This window comes from Rissa tridactyla, chromosome 7 (genome assembly GCF_028500815.1).
Source record: "Rissa tridactyla isolate bRisTri1 chromosome 7, bRisTri1.patW.cur.20221130, whole genome shotgun sequence".
In the NCBI taxonomy this organism is placed as follows: Eukaryota; Metazoa; Chordata; class Aves; order Charadriiformes; family Laridae; genus Rissa; species Rissa tridactyla.
Genome location: NC_071472.1, coordinates 49483877 through 49501337, shown reverse-complemented (window position 1 = coordinate 49501337; position 17461 = coordinate 49483877). Strand labels below are relative to the sequence as shown.

Sequence of the window (17461 nt, the reverse complement as noted above, 5' to 3'; positions counted from 1 at the left end):
GTTATTCCACACAAACCTCAACGTTAAGCTCTTCTCTATGCAGGGTTTCTTGCAATTTGCTCTAGTCTTAGCTGAACTTTTCTTGCAAGTCAAATAAGATTGCAAACTAAGAAACTGAGTAATGCACCTTCAACTCAGTGAGAGCTGCAAAAGGCCTCCCTGTGCAGCCAGCGCCTAGGGAAACATATATTGTCTGCCAGCATTTTTAACAATATCTCTCTTTTTGGCTTTTGTGGATGTTAAAGCTGTCACCTCCAAGCAAACCAGGGGAAATGATCAGACCACACTTCATTCGCGTGGTAAAGAAATATCCTATTCAAGTAATGACTTATTTTTACTTATAGCCATCAACTTCCAAAGGAGGTTCTAGAAAAACACAAAGCATAACGAAAACTTGATTTCTACAAATGTCTAAAATGCCTCTTAGAATTTACCTTGCTCTACCAACCACAACTGTCTGCGCCCAGGGCTGCATGATCTCCAGGAATGAGCCATTGTCAAAGAAACCACTTAGCCACTGTCCTTTTTGACCTAAAGGGAAGGGAAAAAAATGGAAATATCAGAGGAGGGAGGAGGAAGGAAAGAAAGAAGAGACAATATAAAAAGGAGCAACTGAAACTTGCTTAAAAATGCCAACTGGAGAACTTGGCACTGTCTTTTTATTTATTTATTTTTAAATAGATTATAATACAAGGGAACATTAGACAGCTGAGCATTTGTCTGCCTTCAGCCATCATGTCTTATTTCATTTGCTAGTCTGCATAAAGACAGTCATTTATCAGCAAAAGCATCATTTATTGTTAAACGATGGGGTTCGGATAGCAGAGGGACTTCGCATGCTTTTAAATAAATAACTCTGTTTTTTTCAAGACACTACAAACATTTGTCAAAAGGCAGTAAAGTCATTAAAGATGTTTTCCAAAATGCCTCTTTCCATTTTAAAACTTATCTCACATTTTTCTCTTGATTCCGCCTAATCTTTCCTTTAAAGAAAGAATGCTGAAGAAACTCAGGAACTAAATGTAAAATTTGCTGTGATATTTTAAAACCAGAGCACATACCTGAGCATGTTTCACACATTTTTTTAGAAAAAGTGAAATGAAGTGCTCTGATACTGAAAACCTACTAGCTCTGTGGAGGATCCCAGGTGATGCACCTCTTCCTAAACCAAAACGTGCTTTAAAAGTCACCGTCCTGGATACTCCTACGCGGTCAGACCTGTTCTCCTGCCCAAAGAACGCAGCGACTTCCTAATGCTTGAGACAAATCAAACTGTTCCTGAAGAGCACGTTACCAAGATGACTGTGCAGTTCCAAGAGAAACAAACTTTTCCTGACCCTTGCAGACAACCAGCTTCTACCCTGAAGTATGAGGCTTTGACTACCTTGGTCACACTAACTATGAACTAGTATTTGGCCTTTATAAAGCCAGTGCAGGATCAGACTTGGGGGGTTCCTCCTGCATCACAAACTCCAATATATTGACAGACCTTCTCACCTGCACGTGGAACAGCAGATCTGTGCACTAACAATCCACATACGTTCCTTCAAATAAAATTCTCAGGATGACAGATACCCCTACTACAGGAACCAGGGTGGCAGTTTACGGTGCATTTCTCTACTTTCCACGGGTGTTTGTTAAATGGGCGCAAAAGACACTATGAACGAGTTAAGCCTCACTATGTCAGTCCGTGCAGCACCATGGTATTGTTTCCCTGTTTCCACTCTCCAGACAGGAAGCCCGCGGCAGGAAGGTTTTCCAATATTTTTAGCCTGGACCCTACTCCAGCGACCATGCCAAAGAGCGTTCGTCTGGGCTGACTGCTGATGCCGGATCGGGGAGCGACAAGCACCATTTGCAGACAGCTCCTTCTGCAGTCCTCGAGCCTCTATAAGCTGTATATCCCAAAGCCAAGGCGTCGAGAGACCCTACCCACCCAGACAATCACAGAAATCACAACTAACTCTCCAGGGGCACCTGCTTTCCACTGGGGCCTCGCGAAGCTCCACCAAAAAAAGCCCCCAAGCCCCCCCCAAGCCCTCCCAGCTTCACCCCTTGGCACACAGCTCCTCAGGAATGCTTTAATCTGAACAAGCACCTCTGCTTCTGCAAACCCAAGTCCAAAACCAATTAAAAGTGGAGATCCAAGCAAGCTAACCTCTGCTGACTTAAACAGGATGGAGAGTGTTTTATCAAGACCAAACTTGTAATTACTGTGTTCTACATTCCTTGCCTCTGTGGCCCCACTGTAAAATGTGACCATCCATTTCAAAATTATCTCTTTATCGTGAGCCCAAAGCTGATCGTTTAGATTCTGGCCTCGTGTCGGGCGTCAGTTTGAAGAATATCACGGCAATATCTCCTCTAATAAATGGCTTTAACTTTTCACCTAGGAGATATCTGCTTTAACTTATCACAGGGAATCATCTGCTTTCCTTAACGCTTCCACTAAATTAAAATCTGAAGTCACTCGATTTGGAAGCCAGCGTTAGCTGCACTCAAGACAGCTGGATGAATTACTTGAGAGATGATGAAAAAATATTATCCAAAACCAGAAAACTTAGTTTATCACAAATCTCATTTTAGCCCCCCAAACTCATTAATAACAGCAGGCATAAATGGTCACCCAGTTTGCAGCTTGTACGTACACAAGCTGCACAACCCCAAAAGCATGCATGGGGGTTCAATGGTCTGCAGCATTTCCAATATAATTGTTCTCCCAGATCTGCAGAAATACTGTGATTCTTTTAGCGAAAAGGCCTTTGTATATCGACTTTCCTCTGAACCATAAAAAAAGAAAATCTATAAAAGTAACTAATAAGTCTCCTCAAGCACTCAGAATTTACATGCTATTTTTATATTATATTTAAATTGTTTAGAACTAATTACTTTATAAAGCTCTGAAACGTATTTTGATTGCAGACACAAAGCCTTGACCAACAGTCTTGAAACAAGAGGCGTTACTGCACACCCTGGCCACCAAAGAGCTACGTACTTGGATTTGGGCGTCCAGCCAGCATCCAGCGAGGATCATAGGGAGTCTTGGTGGGAACAAACTCTATGGTTCTGTCTATAGGATCCTTGACTTTGAGGATAGGAACAGGGCTGTATACACTCTACGGGAAAAAGAAGAATATTGAAGGAAGTAATTCTCCTGCACAGCTTTGCACCAGGCACCTAAAGGACCTGGTCAGAGTCCTCTTTCTCCCACACTGCACAACTCTTCCACTGCCGGGATCCCAGAGCCTTGGCAAGAGCCTGAAGGAACTTCCATGGTGCTCCATGCACTCTCTTTACCATAGAATCATAGAATGGTTTGGGTTGGAAGGGACCTTAAAGATCATTTAGTTCTAACCCCACTGCCACGGGCAGGGACACCTTCCATTAGACCAGGCAACATCTGGCATGCATCGTACTTCATTTGCTCTTGAACTTCAGGCATAGCCAGCATCAGTGATGGGTTGCAATTTAATTTTTGAAAGGTGACCAGGCCACCTGACTCATTCTATGCACTCTTTCCCGAAGGAAGGTGACCTGCGTGTTCTCGTTGCTGCCTTCCTGGCTGCAGAGCAGCTTACACGTATACATCAACCCCTACAAATTACTGCCTCAGAGGGCAACTTTTAGAGTCTGTTCAGTAAGAGACAATCCATCGCTTACATAAAACCCTGCTGCCCAGAGCACTGAGGGCAGCACGCCAGGGGAGCGATGTGGAAGTACCCAAGGCAGTGCCAGCCTGCCCCGGCACCCCAGTTCCTGCAGCACTTTTAAGACAAAAACTACTTTGTGTACTTCAATACCATGATGCTTACCAGCCTTGATCGTGAGCCTAACCCACTTTGTTAGGCACCATACAAACACAGAAAAAGCCCACAGATACAGAGAACCCCCCCCTTCCAAAGCCCTGGGAACAAAGCCAATAGGTAACGGCACCTTGCACTGCCGCAGGGCCAGGAATTACCTTTGGCATGTAGGAAAGCCACTGCAGAATAGTGTAGACTCCTTCAAAATCATCACAGACAGTGCCGTGCGTCACTCCGTTGTTGTGCATGATCTGGATCCCTCCCAGCTGGTTGTTGGAGGTATAAACTTCCCGTCCAAGCACCTTTTGAAAGAAAAACAGGAAAAGCATGAGAGAGTGGGATGGGACAAGGAGGTGATGACTAAGGCGATACAAACAAGCCCATCCCTGCAGCAAGGCGTCATCACTTCAACACCACAGGATGGAGCAAACTGCTCACAATAGACCTTCCCAAGCCCTGTATGCGGATAAGATCTTATGAACAGCGATCCCCAAGGGGAACGATACAAGTCGGGAAACTGAGGCAGAGGGCAGTTATACGACTTGCCCTTCCCCAAGCAGCAACGGAGCCGATACGTGACCAAGTCTCCTGGGTGCTGACCCAAGCTCAGCTCACTACGTCAAAATTGCTCTAAGACAATGGGTAGGGTGGACCCATTTAAACCATTAACTGGGGGAAAACCCAACACCATGCATAAAGACAGGTATAGCAAAGATAAAGCCCCACCAGCTCCTTAGAGAGACTGGAAAGAATAAGACTCTGACTGCTGGGCTTCCAATTCTCTTGCACGGCTCCATCTCTAATCTCAGCCCAGGCACTGCAGCTCTTTTCTCATTCTCCTGCTGTCTCTTTCCATTTGCCCTCTCGCTGACTGATACACTGATCTCTCGGTCACTCGGCTTTCTGCTCCACTGAGTCCATATTACTAATAACACCTCTGCCACGGCCAGTTTACCTCATGAAGGCAGGAGCACATCATTACAAAATAAACTCATAACTTTGACATTCTAGCAAATACATGCCGTTTGTTATTTTTATGGGTTGAGTCTTTCTAAGAGACAGAGGGCATTACATACCTGCTTCATTTAGATCTTAAAAAACCCCCCTCAAACACACACAGCCAACCTGCCCTCCCCCACCAAAAAACCAGCGCAGCTTCAAGGGCCACCCCAGGAGAGGAGTAGCCCAGGGCAACCCGGTCCTCACGGAAGGGATGCTCGGGTCTGACTTCATCCTCATCCCGACATCCTACAGCGAACACTCGGGACATACCTCACTCATAGTAGAGGGGCACTCCACATTTCTCAGGATTCGACCCTATGGGCTGAAAGTAAGAAGGTGCTAAAGGGGTATGGAAACAGAAAATTTGGATCTGGTTATAAAACTACAACGGCCTGATTAGCTTTCTTCCTGCAGAACAGCAGTTAATCACAGCCGGGGTCAGGGAGCCACTCGATGTGCCCACCGAAAGCACTGCCTAACCGGTACGGCACAATACTATCATTTGCTAACTCAAATTTATTTTCCTGTGGAGGAGAAAAGGCCTGGTGGTCTGGCATTTCACAACACTCAGCATTTTACAAGCGCTGGAGGATCCTCACAAAACTCCCCGTGAGACAGACGTCAGTCGAGGTTTATGTACAGAAGAAGCCGAGGCACAGAAATTACACAACTAGCCCCAAAATTTAGAAGTCAGTGTAAGCATTGTGGTTGTGCACAGAGATGTTCCTGGGTCTCTCTTCTGAGCGCGAACACCTTCATCTTCCTCTAACAAAATCAGTGCCATGAAAAGGCCTGGTAGAAAAGAGAGCGGCACAGATTTAGGTTCAAGGAAAAGAAAAGCACAGGCCTCCAGATGCCAGGCCTAAGCCTAGCTAAATGCTTTCCACAGAGGAAAATAAAAATAAAGAGGATTTAAACTCCCCATCTATGAACTAATGCAAACGCATGTACATGCAAAATGGGCCTCTGCTGCTGCTTATCTAGAGACATTGTAGACAGCTCGGGTTTACCACCGCTGACAGGCAATGAAAACAGTCTAATATACCGCCTGCTCTCACCCTTAAATCCCTTTTTGGAGATCAAGATAAATATGCAGCTCCTTTTCCCGAGTGCTCCAGACATTTCAGTGAAGTGGCAGAGCCTTGTGAGGGGCTGTGCAAATGAAATCCCTCTGTAACACTGAGCGAGCGCCGTATTTACTTGTCAGGGTTTGTCAGCAAAGGCAGCGTCATCCCAAGCTGCATTTAGAAGTTGCAGCGCTGAGCGCTGGCTGCCTTCATTTGTATGACATGTATGTCCACGCGTGTGCCCAGGGCAGCAGGAGGGACATGTAATACGGGCACAAATCCTGATTTAAGCCCAGTCCAAAGGCAGAGCAAGGTACTCCAGTCCGCGTGCAGAAACCCTGCAGCCAAGGGGTTAAAGATGCTGGCTGCCAGGGACACTGCTGGGCTGGGCGCTGGTCCCCTAACCTGCTTCTGCACGGGTGCTCTTCTTCGGTCTTCTCAGGAGCCGTCAGAGATCCTGCCAGCTTCTTTCACACACAGAGCTGCAGACTGAATTGGGTGCCAGAGGTTAAAAGGCACTGAAGGGCTAGCCAGCTTACAGACAATGATCATTGGGCTTGAGAAAAAAATGAACGCAATAGCTCATCCATTCAGCTCTGCTAACCACCTCATCTCTGACCTCAGAGGACTACATTTTTAAGGGCTGACAAGTAATTCAATCTCCAATTAACAATCTTAAATGGTGCAATGCATATTGCTGTATAAATGTTTCTGCAAGAAAATATCCAAGGGTGAAAGAGAATACATGTGCTGGAGAAGTGCAAAACCGGTGCTTCTGCAATTAAAGGATTTAGATGTTCCTCAGTAAGACACGTGGTCATCAGAGGCATGAGTGGATTTAGAAATCTTGCCAAATCAGTTAGACCGGCAATGCTAGAAACAAAGTCGTGGGAGAAAAGGCGGCACAGGATTAAACCCTGTATCTGACATCATCAGGATCTGTCAAAAGGGTAAACTTCAAACCCTGAGAGTTTGGGTCCGCCGGGGAGGTACAGTGAGCCATGCGGAGCAGGGGGTTAAGAACTGAAAGCAGCATTACCCAAGGCTTGTAGAAGGCACAAACCCGTGCACGGAAGGGTTAAGTTTGCAAAGCAGGCCCTTCCTAGCAGGAAGGTTACTGGCACTCAAGGGAACAGTCAGAGAGGCAGCTACCAGAGCCAGCTGCAGTAGACCAAGATCAAGCAAGGTCCAGCACGAGCGGTGGGAAGGCCCAGGTTCCAGGATTTTAAAGCTGAGATACACAATACATATACACCTGAATACTGGCAATATTTGATCTTGTGCTTAATGTGATGGCAAACACAGACAAAAAAGAGCAGCTGTGAACAGCAGAGCACCAGACAGTAAGCTTCTGGCACCAGAAAATTTGCTTTAACTTAAATTCTTGCCACTCCATGAAAGCTCTGAAACCCAGAAACCTTGTTTCTATCCACCCAGAGTTTGACCTGCTGCCAGTCAAAGGAAGCTGCTGGGGGTGAGTGGCCCCACACGGAGATCCCAAACTTGCCTTTTCTGAAGCCTCTAGTGAGGACCCCTCACTTCTGTTACTGCGCCTTTCCTGCACGTTATCCCAGTGCCTCTGCATGTTGGACACCGTTTCCTTTTCCCAAGCCAGCAGCAGCAGGTGTGATGGGTCTGAGCGAAGGGCAGCAAGTGCTGCTCCCTCCGCTGGAAGGTGTTAGCACACAGGGCTGCTCTCCCTTCTCCCAGCAGCCTTCCCCTGCGCACCCCCAAGCACTGGCATTAACCATAGCCAACAAAGCAGGACTGCCACCACTCCGTGCATATTTGATACCAAATCCCAGTTATTAGGGACCCAGGCTGCATTCGGATGAGGCACTCAGTCTCCCCTTCCTTTGCTCCTGAAGACAAACCCTTCCAGTGTGCAGAGAGCAGCGCATGGAACAGGGTACACAGGACAAAACGCTTGCGCTGTGCCCCATCTCAACCAAAGGACGAGGACATCGGTGAAGCGGTCAGAAGGCAACGCTGGCTCTAGAGCTGCACGAGTTAAAGCTCAGCCCACGATTGCAAGAACGCACAGATTTTTCTGTTTTCCAGATAATGCAACCTTCGATACCACGTGCTTACAAAATAACGGTCAGTATTGTCCACACTTTGCCATTTGGTCTTCCAAATGCCACTCTCCCATCCGTAATGGGAAACCGCATTTCTTTTTACTTTGGAGGATCTTTCGGGAAGCACAAAGGAGAGCCCGGATTCTAGCCGCCTTTTCAGCCTTTAAAAGACCGTCCTCAACAGGTTTGTAGGCATGTCATATGCATATTAATCATCTGCTAGCACTCAAACCCGTGATGACCAGCTGCTTTCTCTCTGCTCCTTTTCAGAGCCTGAGCTGGTCGTTAGTGGAGACATTGACTGCAAAGCTGGTCTGGCTGCAAACTTGATTGGCTCCTATGTTTCATCAAAGATGAAAGATCTGAAAAAATGACAGCGGAGGGCTTGGATGGGAATCATTATGTAACATAAGTGCTGTTATTATTGAGAGCATATCGTGTGTTTATATCAAATATAAGTGCCAGATTTTTATCCGAATAATTTCAATAATTGCAATTCCCATCCCACCATTTATATTATCTGCCAGAAACCTGAAGCAGAAAAGGCACATGCACATACTATAAATAGCCTATTTTTCATAAACAGGCAGAAATGATCAGAATGAATGTCTCATCAGAAAACACAATGCAGGGAACTTAAAACCTGACTGCTATTATGTGCAGTCAAGCCTCAACAGATCTTACAGCGTTCATTTCTACCCCTCGGCTCTTCCCCCGCATGGAGCATGCCGTCAGAGGGTGCACCAGAAGCAACGCCGGGGAGGAGACCCCAGCCAGGGCGGGATGGCAGCGAGAGCCGTGTCCCCCAGCAGCCCTGTTCCAAGCCTTTAGCCCGTTGGCACGGCGAGCGCAGACACCTCCGCTCTGCCTGGAGACGGGCTGCACTTGCATTTCTAATCTATGAACGTGTGCAGTTCCTGCACTTTTAATTTACGAGCGTTCGGTGGGGGACCCTTCTGACTTGGGAACATATTGGCTCGGTCTAATGCTTGGAGATTATTAAAGTCAGAGCTATACTCCACTATCAAGTCTACAGATCTTTTATTTAGAAGATATGGTGCTCTAAATGCACAAAGAGCTCCCTGTCACCTTCACATTAAAGCCCCTAGTGCCTGGTAAATGGAATTATATAGCTGTCATCTCCTTTCCCCAAAGTTTTAAGAGTACAATGGGCTCATTTTTTCACACTCCATCCCAGCTTCAGAACTAAGAGACCTACTTTGTATTGATTTAAAGTCTCAGAAATAAATAAACCTGCTTCACCAATGTGATTCACAAGAAATTCATGATACACTATTGCATGATATATTTCAAGCTGTGGCTCCGGCTCTTTTTTTCCTTTGGTGAGTGATGGGGGAGGTGGGAGGTAGGGGGAGGTGGGGGGAAGCTGACAGCCTGATGGTTATTGGAGATGGCTCCTGACTGCAAATCCAGAAGCAGGTCTTGCTGGTGGAGTCTTTTTCTTGCTTTAATTTGGTGAGATCCGAGGGGAAAGGGGGAAAAAGCAATTGCACTCCACCTCGGAGGCAGCGGGGAAAGATGCATCCAGATGGACGCTGCAACCGCAGCTGGCCTTTCTCCACCACCTTCTGCTGAAGATCCCAAAGCACCTCCCCAATACAAAGGGAGCAGGGTTCCAGCGCTGATCGGTTACAGAAGAGGCATTCTCTCCGTTTGCAGACGGCAACATGGAACGTTATTGGGAGGAAACAGTTTTTCCATCTTGCAATAATTGATACGGATTTTTGGAAATTTACGGATTGCAACAGAAAATCAAATTTTGCCATCTTGAGATTTGAACAAATATCAGACAGGGTCCAAATGTTTGTTTTGACTTCTGAAATGTTTGTTATAGGTATTAGAAACAAAAATTAATTTGGAAATAAAAGTCAGTTGGGGAAAAAAAAACACCACCAAACAGACGAACAAACAAGAACTCTTCATTTGACCAAAAAAAATTCCGAACAAGAAATTCATCAAAACTGATACTTTTTCCTGAAGAGTTCCAGTTTCAGTGAACTGGCATTTTCAAGTGAAAAATGCCTTGTCAAAAAATTCTTGCCTAGCTCTCCTTTCCCAGTGTAGGGAGACTGCTTGTTTTGCTCAAGGTCACTCCATCTGTCAGTGGTAAATCAAAAGGACTCAATATACTTTGCAAACTAAAATTACAGCCCCCTGTTCTGCATGGTGCAAACACATAAATCCCATCTGTCTCAGTTAGGGGTTCCCTAATCTAGACACTAGCCCTATCAACAATATTAATGATTGTCTCCAGGATACTTAAAGATCTTGTTTTGGCCATTCCCTTGGTCACCTTCTGGACCCCAACAGGTTCAGAGACCATCCCAGGGACAGGCTGCAGTACAGGTATCTCCTTCACCTGGAGAGTGAAACTTTGTTCGCTTTGCAGTGTGGGTTTAGGCTTCATCACAAGGTAAGTGACAATTCTCCAACGCCATTCCTCAAGTTTCCACTCAAGTGTCCAGAATGGCAGATACTTTCTCCACAATTCAACGGAGAAAAGACCCACAGGCAGGTCACCCTGACATCCTCCAAGGGACACCCCAGGAGAGGTCAAGACCAGTTACCATGGGACATGTTTGAAAAGCGCCTTTTTCCATTCAGCTCTGGTGGAACATCAGGTACCAGAGTTAATGCTCCAGTAATAAGATACTCTGCAGGATCACCAGGAACTGGGATACAATCCTGGTTACATGAAACATATACAGGGCTTAGAACACACAGCAGTTTCCCTGGAATGCATGGGAAGAGATTTAGATAGGCACAATATGGGCCACTACGCTAAACTCCTCTTCATCAGGAACAAATACACACACAGCCCCCACAGCACAGGCACCATCCACATAGATAAACTGATCAAGATCCATATTAAAAATGATAGAAGGAGGGAGGAAAAAAAAGTCAACAAAAATCTATTAGACTTTCTTCCCTAAGCAAACATAAAGGGACTGATAATGCAATGCCTGGAACGTAAATTGTCTCTAATGGGAACAATACACAAATATCACCACTTAAAGAAAGGCAATTAAAAATAAAATGTAGAAACGGAGGGTGGTGTTTGTTTATTTGCACTCCTCTGAAGTCCGGGCACCCATCCTGCTTACATTAATTTCTCTACACAGAGGAAAGACCTTGTGTTACCAGGACCGCCACCAAGCAGGCGCTCCCAGCAGCTGGGGACTCTCACTGGCACTAAAAGAAATGAATTCTGCTCTCTTCCTATTGCCAAATATTGCTAAACTGAGACTGACTCTTACAAGAGCTCTACTCTGACCTTGGTTCTCAAACCAGACTGGCTTTGTTGGGGTGTGAGCGATGGTGACCTATGCCAGGGAGACCTCCGACAGCACCGAGGTCCCACATCGGTTCTGAGAGAGATGAAGAAACCACCCTCTGCCCATGAAACCACCCTCCCGTAACCACCCAAGGCACAGCACAGCCGCCCCTCCTGCTTCCCCCACCAGCGGAGCAAGAGCAGGGTAACCTTGGTGAGATCCACGAGAGGAACCGACTGACGGTTAACGCTGTTGAAGTGTCAATTTCTGTTTGACATTTCCTAGACCCTCTTTGATTAGCATTCTCAAACACCCTGCACCCATACGTATCTCCCTAATAGTCTTGCTGTGCCACTACAGAAAGATTCATATCATGCATTAATAATTATAATGCTTCTTTGAATGACAGGGATGGCACTTGCTGTTCTAGCTCACATGATTGCTCTCACATGATTGCTTTGATCTAATCCCAAGACTGGAGTCATCTTGAGCAGATACTGAGCTATCCCTGCCTTGAATCTCAAAGAAAGAGCTTTCCACATTCTGTATTTTACTGTAAAACCCCCGAACGGCATCAGTCTCACAGGGCTTTTATTTATTTTTCCATATTGTGAAATTGAAGGGTAAATATTACTGCTTGCAATACTAAAGACCGATCACTCACACGAGACAGACTGGTGTAAGCTTCTGTTCCTCACACCAGAGCTCCTCCGGTGCGCCACCGACAGGACCCTGCAGCCTCTCGCGTGGCACAGCACCCCCAGCAGCTCTGCCCCTTCCTCTTGAGCCCCGACCTGTGGTCTCACCCTGGTATTCCAGTCCCACGGCACCCATCAAGTTCTGCAGCTTCCCTCAGCCGAGACCTGCAGCCATCGGACGGGTGCCAGGGGGCTCTGGCACAGCGAGCAAACGACATCCCAGCAAGCAGGGAGGGTACGGCCGCGTGTCCGGCAGAAGACACTGAAGAGCAACCAACATCAGAGAGCCACGTTGGCTGAAGTGCCTCAAAACAAACTTGTCTCACTGAGCAACTTGCAGCTGGGTGTAACCACCACCCAGGTGAGCTGGTTTCAAGCTCACTCACGTATACGCGTCTCCTCTGCCTGCGCACGGGTGCTCCCGGGTTCATAGAGTCACAGAATTGCCCAGGTTGGAAGGGACCTTTCAGATCATCAAGTCCAACCATCAACCCAACACTGACAAAAACCATCACTAAACCACATCCCTCAGCACCACGTCTGCCCGTATTTTAAATATCTCCAGAGATGACGATTCCACCACTTCCCTGGGCGGCCTGTTCCAGTGCTTGAGAACCCTTTCAGTGTAAAAATTTTTCCTAATATCCAGTCTAAACCTCCCCTGGCGCAAGCTATTTCCTCTTGTCCTATCGCTTGTTACTTGGGAGAAGAGACCAACCCCCACCTCTCTACTGCAATCCTGCCCCAGATCGACACCAGCAAAACCATAAATCTCCACAAAAGCAGCCACACTGACCTCAGCTCTGGCTTTGACAGCCAGTACAATTCAGGACTGAATTTAAAACACGAGGATATTCTCTTCTGGCCCCCTGCAAAGGGGTTGTTGGGGTGTTGGGTTTTAAATGCAGATTGTCAAAACGATCCTTGCAGCAATTATGGTCTGTTGTATCAACAAGTCCTCGGGGACTCATCCCCAGTCACGTGATTGACACATACACTAGGCTATCTTGACACAGTACGGCACCTATCATGTTAACGTCTTTACCATGCACAAGCAGTGTCTGCATTAATGAAAGATGTACTCGGGAAAGGTCACTGGACATTTGCTGGTAGTAGGCTTGGAAGTTTCTTAGATATTTACATATTGCATTAGCAAGCACCAAGTTTCCACTAATCAGTTCATCTCACAAACAACCCACTTCAAAAATGTTTTCTCCCCTTAAAAACCACCAATTCACAGTGCCAGAAATAGCACATTATCGATCTGGTAAACTGGTTCCTGAGCTCTTTCGGGTCTAGAATAGGTTAAACAAGCAAACACATTGTTTAAATTAAGATCATTTTGAAGGCAAAAACTTCCACAGAAAGAAATTCTGAGGATGGGGTTACCTACCCTGCCAACACACCACTGCTGGCAGGCACCTTCCATCTGATGAGCTCAAAACACGTTGCAAAACCAAATGAACTAAGATTCCAAGACCAAGCTGTCGGCAGATAACTGCCATTACACCCATTCTGATCACAAACGTCAGACCACGAACAGGCAGGCAGTTGGCTGCAGAGTGGGAAACGAAGCCCAGAGTTCTGGTTTTGAACTATGCTTTCAACATTCCATACTTTAGTGGTTTCTGACTCTTCGACTGCCTCCTTCCCCAACATGGGCATATTCTCCTGGCAGGTGGTATTTGTCAAGCTCACACTTGGCACACTTGGATGTTCTTGACAAACCAGGCCAACAGCACGGTGCCATGGGGCCCCAGGGACGAGGACACGCTCAGGGCCCAATGCACCATTTGGGCACGCCATGCCTGGAAAATTGGCCTGCCCAATTGGGAAGGCCATTTGGGGGAAAATGGGGAAAACTGGGGGAAAATCCAGCTAAATAGGAGGGAGAGGAAACAACATTCTGCTGGTTAGATTCTTCCCTTCACCTCCAGAAGTGATGGACACTTCGGATGCCCTGCTGTGAAGCGCAGTGTGTGGGACAGTTCTTCATCATCACGCAGAAAATGAACTGTTTGAGATACCAGGCTGAACATCTATATCACAAACTGAGGTGTATCAAGTTAGTGGCGGCTCCTGAAAATCTCTGCTAAATCTGGCTTCCCTGAGAAAAAGCCTAGAACGTGTATCTGCCGAGAAAATGTGATTGAAAGCCACTATTTGTTTACATTAACAAAACAGTCTTGAAGACAGGATTTCTTTTAAACACAAAAGACAAGGAGGAGCAAACTAATTAAAAATAAGTCAGCAACAGACTTGGGAACATCCTTGTGAGGACTGAAATGAAATGTAGTCCCGGAAGCCTTAACAGTATAAGCAATGCATAAATTGGGAGCACTGGGCTCTTCAGTCTTACTTCTATTAAAAAGAAAACCAATGGAAATTAACCTGTTAGTGCATGGCAGCAGCACGTCACCTATCTCACACGAAATCACACCGTGTTTGGCTTATGACGAGGAAAGGGAGTCGAGGGAGGTGGAGGAAGGTACGGGGGCGGAAAAAGGGGGAGGCAGGCAAAGTTAAAAAAATAATAAAAATCTCTGCCTCAGCAAAAGTTTTCATTAAAATTTTAGACAAATGATCTCTGTGTCCTTCTCCCATGCTGCCTGGGGCTCCATGCTATTTCTATGCAAATAACAACCTCGTGGTTTATATCTTATTATTTCCACCGGAGCTGCGGCGACATGACCCGAGACGTGTGTGAGGTAGACAGCGAAAGAGAGAGAGGGAGAGAAAGCGAGGGAGAGGGAGGGAGAGAGATGGAGTGGCTGCTCGCTCAAGTGTGAAAAAATATTGTCAGGAGTGAGCGGCAAGAACAAAAAAAAAATTGCAGGGATAACGTGTTTATTTCAGCCCCTCTCCCCATGTGAACCAGCACCTTTTAAAATTCATTGGGCATCAGGCGATCATGCACAATCCATCTGCTTTCACTTTATCATTTGCATTTCATGCCTCCTGGCTTTTGATGTGCTGATACTTTGATGCAGTCAGGAGACGCGCATTATCATTATTTCAATTTTCAGGGGGGTCAGCGGGCTCAGCACAGGCGCGCGCACACGCTCACAGGAGAGGAATGAAATGTCATTTCCACCTCTCCACCCCCTGCTGAAACGCAACGGTGAAGACAAAAGGGGTACAGATGAAATGCAGCCCCGGTGCCCCACGCGCAGAGCACTGGCCCCACCACGGAGCATCACACCTTTTCCCCAGGTCTCCCCCTTGCCCATGGGTCTGGGCAATAAACAAAGACAGCTTAATCAGGAGCGGAGGGAAACCTTGTGCGGCTCTCGTGCAGTTTCTTGTCACCCATGGCAGGCAATGGGGCAAGAGAATCCTTACACCCGCCTGATATCAGGTGTCTTCCAGTGCTGTGCCTCCCCACTTACAGGGACACGGACGCAGTGCACAGCCAGCACGTGATTAGTCAACTTCCAGAACCAAACATTAGCTACAGCTAAAAATGATATTGACCTTGAGCTCATCATCTAAGTTATAGGTTGCAGTCTGGTTTTGGCAGCTGGACCTTTCCCTCTACACCTAAACCCTCGGGCTGGTTTTACACAATGATAATGAACAAGAGCAGCAACAGATCTGCTGGCACGTAATGTTTGTCACAGGCCCCCTCTGCTCCCCGCTGTAAATCAAAAAGAATCCAGTATTTCACAGGAGAAAAAAAAAGCCAAACCAAAACCCAAACAACTTTCCAGAAAAAACCTCACTGCTCTCTGAAAGCCTAATTGTCTCCATTGCTGCAGAAACATTTTTGCACTGCACATTCTCTTCTTGCAGAGAGAAGGCATTTTGAAGACGACGTGTATGCAGACGCAAGACTACATGTACGTTTTGTACAGCGTCCTCTATGAAGACAGTAATTAAAAGTCAGCAATGGAAAAAAGTGCCTCAAATCTCCGACACCTAATTGGGAAAAGCTAAAGGAATATTTGCATGCAACTGTGTTAGAAAACATCCAGTTCCAACTGTCATGCAAGGTACCAGTTTCCATTTATTTGTTTCAGTTATGATCTTTCCCCAAGACCCTGCCAGCTGGACTGGTGACCTTCTCGTTCCCACAAAGGAAAGCACTGACTTTGCTGCACGGGGCTCTTCTCACCATCTACTCGAAGGGAACGAGAAGCAGCAAGACTCACTCACTCCACAGATTAAAACTACAATAGGTTTCCACCTATTCGCGTGAATGAACAAGAACACACCATATATTGTTCCCAAACAGCCTCTGCTGTCCTACGAGGGAAGACTTTGCTTAATTGGCCCCTGACTGATAGTGACCTGCCTTCTAGCCAAATGAAAATTCAAACTGTCCATCTAAATTCAAGGGACAAGTGTTGAACAGTTTACACTGTTCAAACTGTTCAACTTCTTCATCTAAGAACAGGGAGACAGTGGACAAGCCTGAAGTAGACATTGCCTCCATGGCAGGATGATGCAAATGCATCAGCATTCACCAGTTGCTTCTCACCCTCCTTAAGACCTCAACTGGGCTGAGCTTGGTCATTTCAGGTTAGTACTGGACAAGGTTTCACTACTTCAGACCTACTTCTGGGACACAATTACAGCTGGATCCATTCAAGAAGCTCTGACCAGAACCTCAGGGACTGGAAAGTGAAGAGCATATGAACTAGCAAGACACTTCACACAACATCCAAGAGTGAATGGGGATTCCCAGTCTCCCACTATTCAAGGACAAGTAAACTTATTGTTGGGTCTGGGCTTACCTGTCTTACTGGGAAAGCTGGACAGGCCGCAATACGTTCCTGCTTTGCCTGACCTTTAGGCAGGTAGAGGTTCAGTGCCTACATAAAAATATATGCCTTTCCAACAGAGCAGGGAGGAGAGAAAAGGACACATGGGATTATTCAGCCCACTGAAATTCTTGGGATGGGATAAGTTACCCCCAGAAAGTATCTCCTTCTGCCTGTGCCTGCTGAGAGGTATGAGGTGCTTAACTTAGACTAAATCTTTAATTTTTAAGTGTCCGCAATTTAGTGAGATTAGTCTAGTCCTATAAAAACAAGCATTCACTCCACGGGTAGAGTGCAGTTAAAACCTGGAAAGAAGAGAGCAGAAGAGGGAGGACTAAACAGACTGGCCCTGCCATCTGGGAAACTCTGCCCGGCCCCGATCCCCAACAAATGACAGCTGGAACCAGGCAACTTACTCCACTTCAGCAAGCACTAAACTGACTCAATTCCTTTTAAAAGGATGGATCTTCAAATGCCTCTTTTCCTTCCATTGATGCAGGTGTGTGTGATGTGTGTAAGAGATCTAACTGAGGGTTCTGCATCCCAGAGTTGATAGGATCAATGCTTCATTTTCTGCAGAGCCCCCTTTATTCAGGGGAATAATTCAACGAGAGACTATTTTCCTTTTATCTCCCATTGTCAGGCAGGCACTCCTTGAAACACAGCTTGCGATGAAACACAACCACCCCAGGTGCTGGAGAGTGCCTGAGAACAAAGCTGCACAATGGGGAAGGGCACTCGCGCCCTGCACAAT

The 17461-nt window shown here is 46.4% G+C and overlaps 1 protein-coding gene across 8 annotated transcripts in view; it reads right to left on the bottom strand.

Moving 5' to 3' along the window:
- ACACA (acetyl-CoA carboxylase alpha) overlaps nucleotides 1-17461 on the bottom strand; it is a 138129-nt gene that overhangs the window by 30092 nt on the left and 90576 nt on the right. For all 8 annotated transcript variants that reach the window (XM_054208971.1, XM_054208977.1, XM_054208970.1 and 5 more), the window contains 3 exons: nucleotides 3962-4105; nucleotides 2996-3116; nucleotides 435-531 (listed from right to left, as the gene is read on the bottom strand). In XM_054208971.1, coding sequence (XP_054064946.1) covers nucleotides 435-531; nucleotides 2996-3116; nucleotides 3962-4105 — 362 coding nt within the window. The remainder of the gene's footprint in view (nucleotides 1-434; nucleotides 532-2995; nucleotides 3117-3961; nucleotides 4106-17461) is intronic.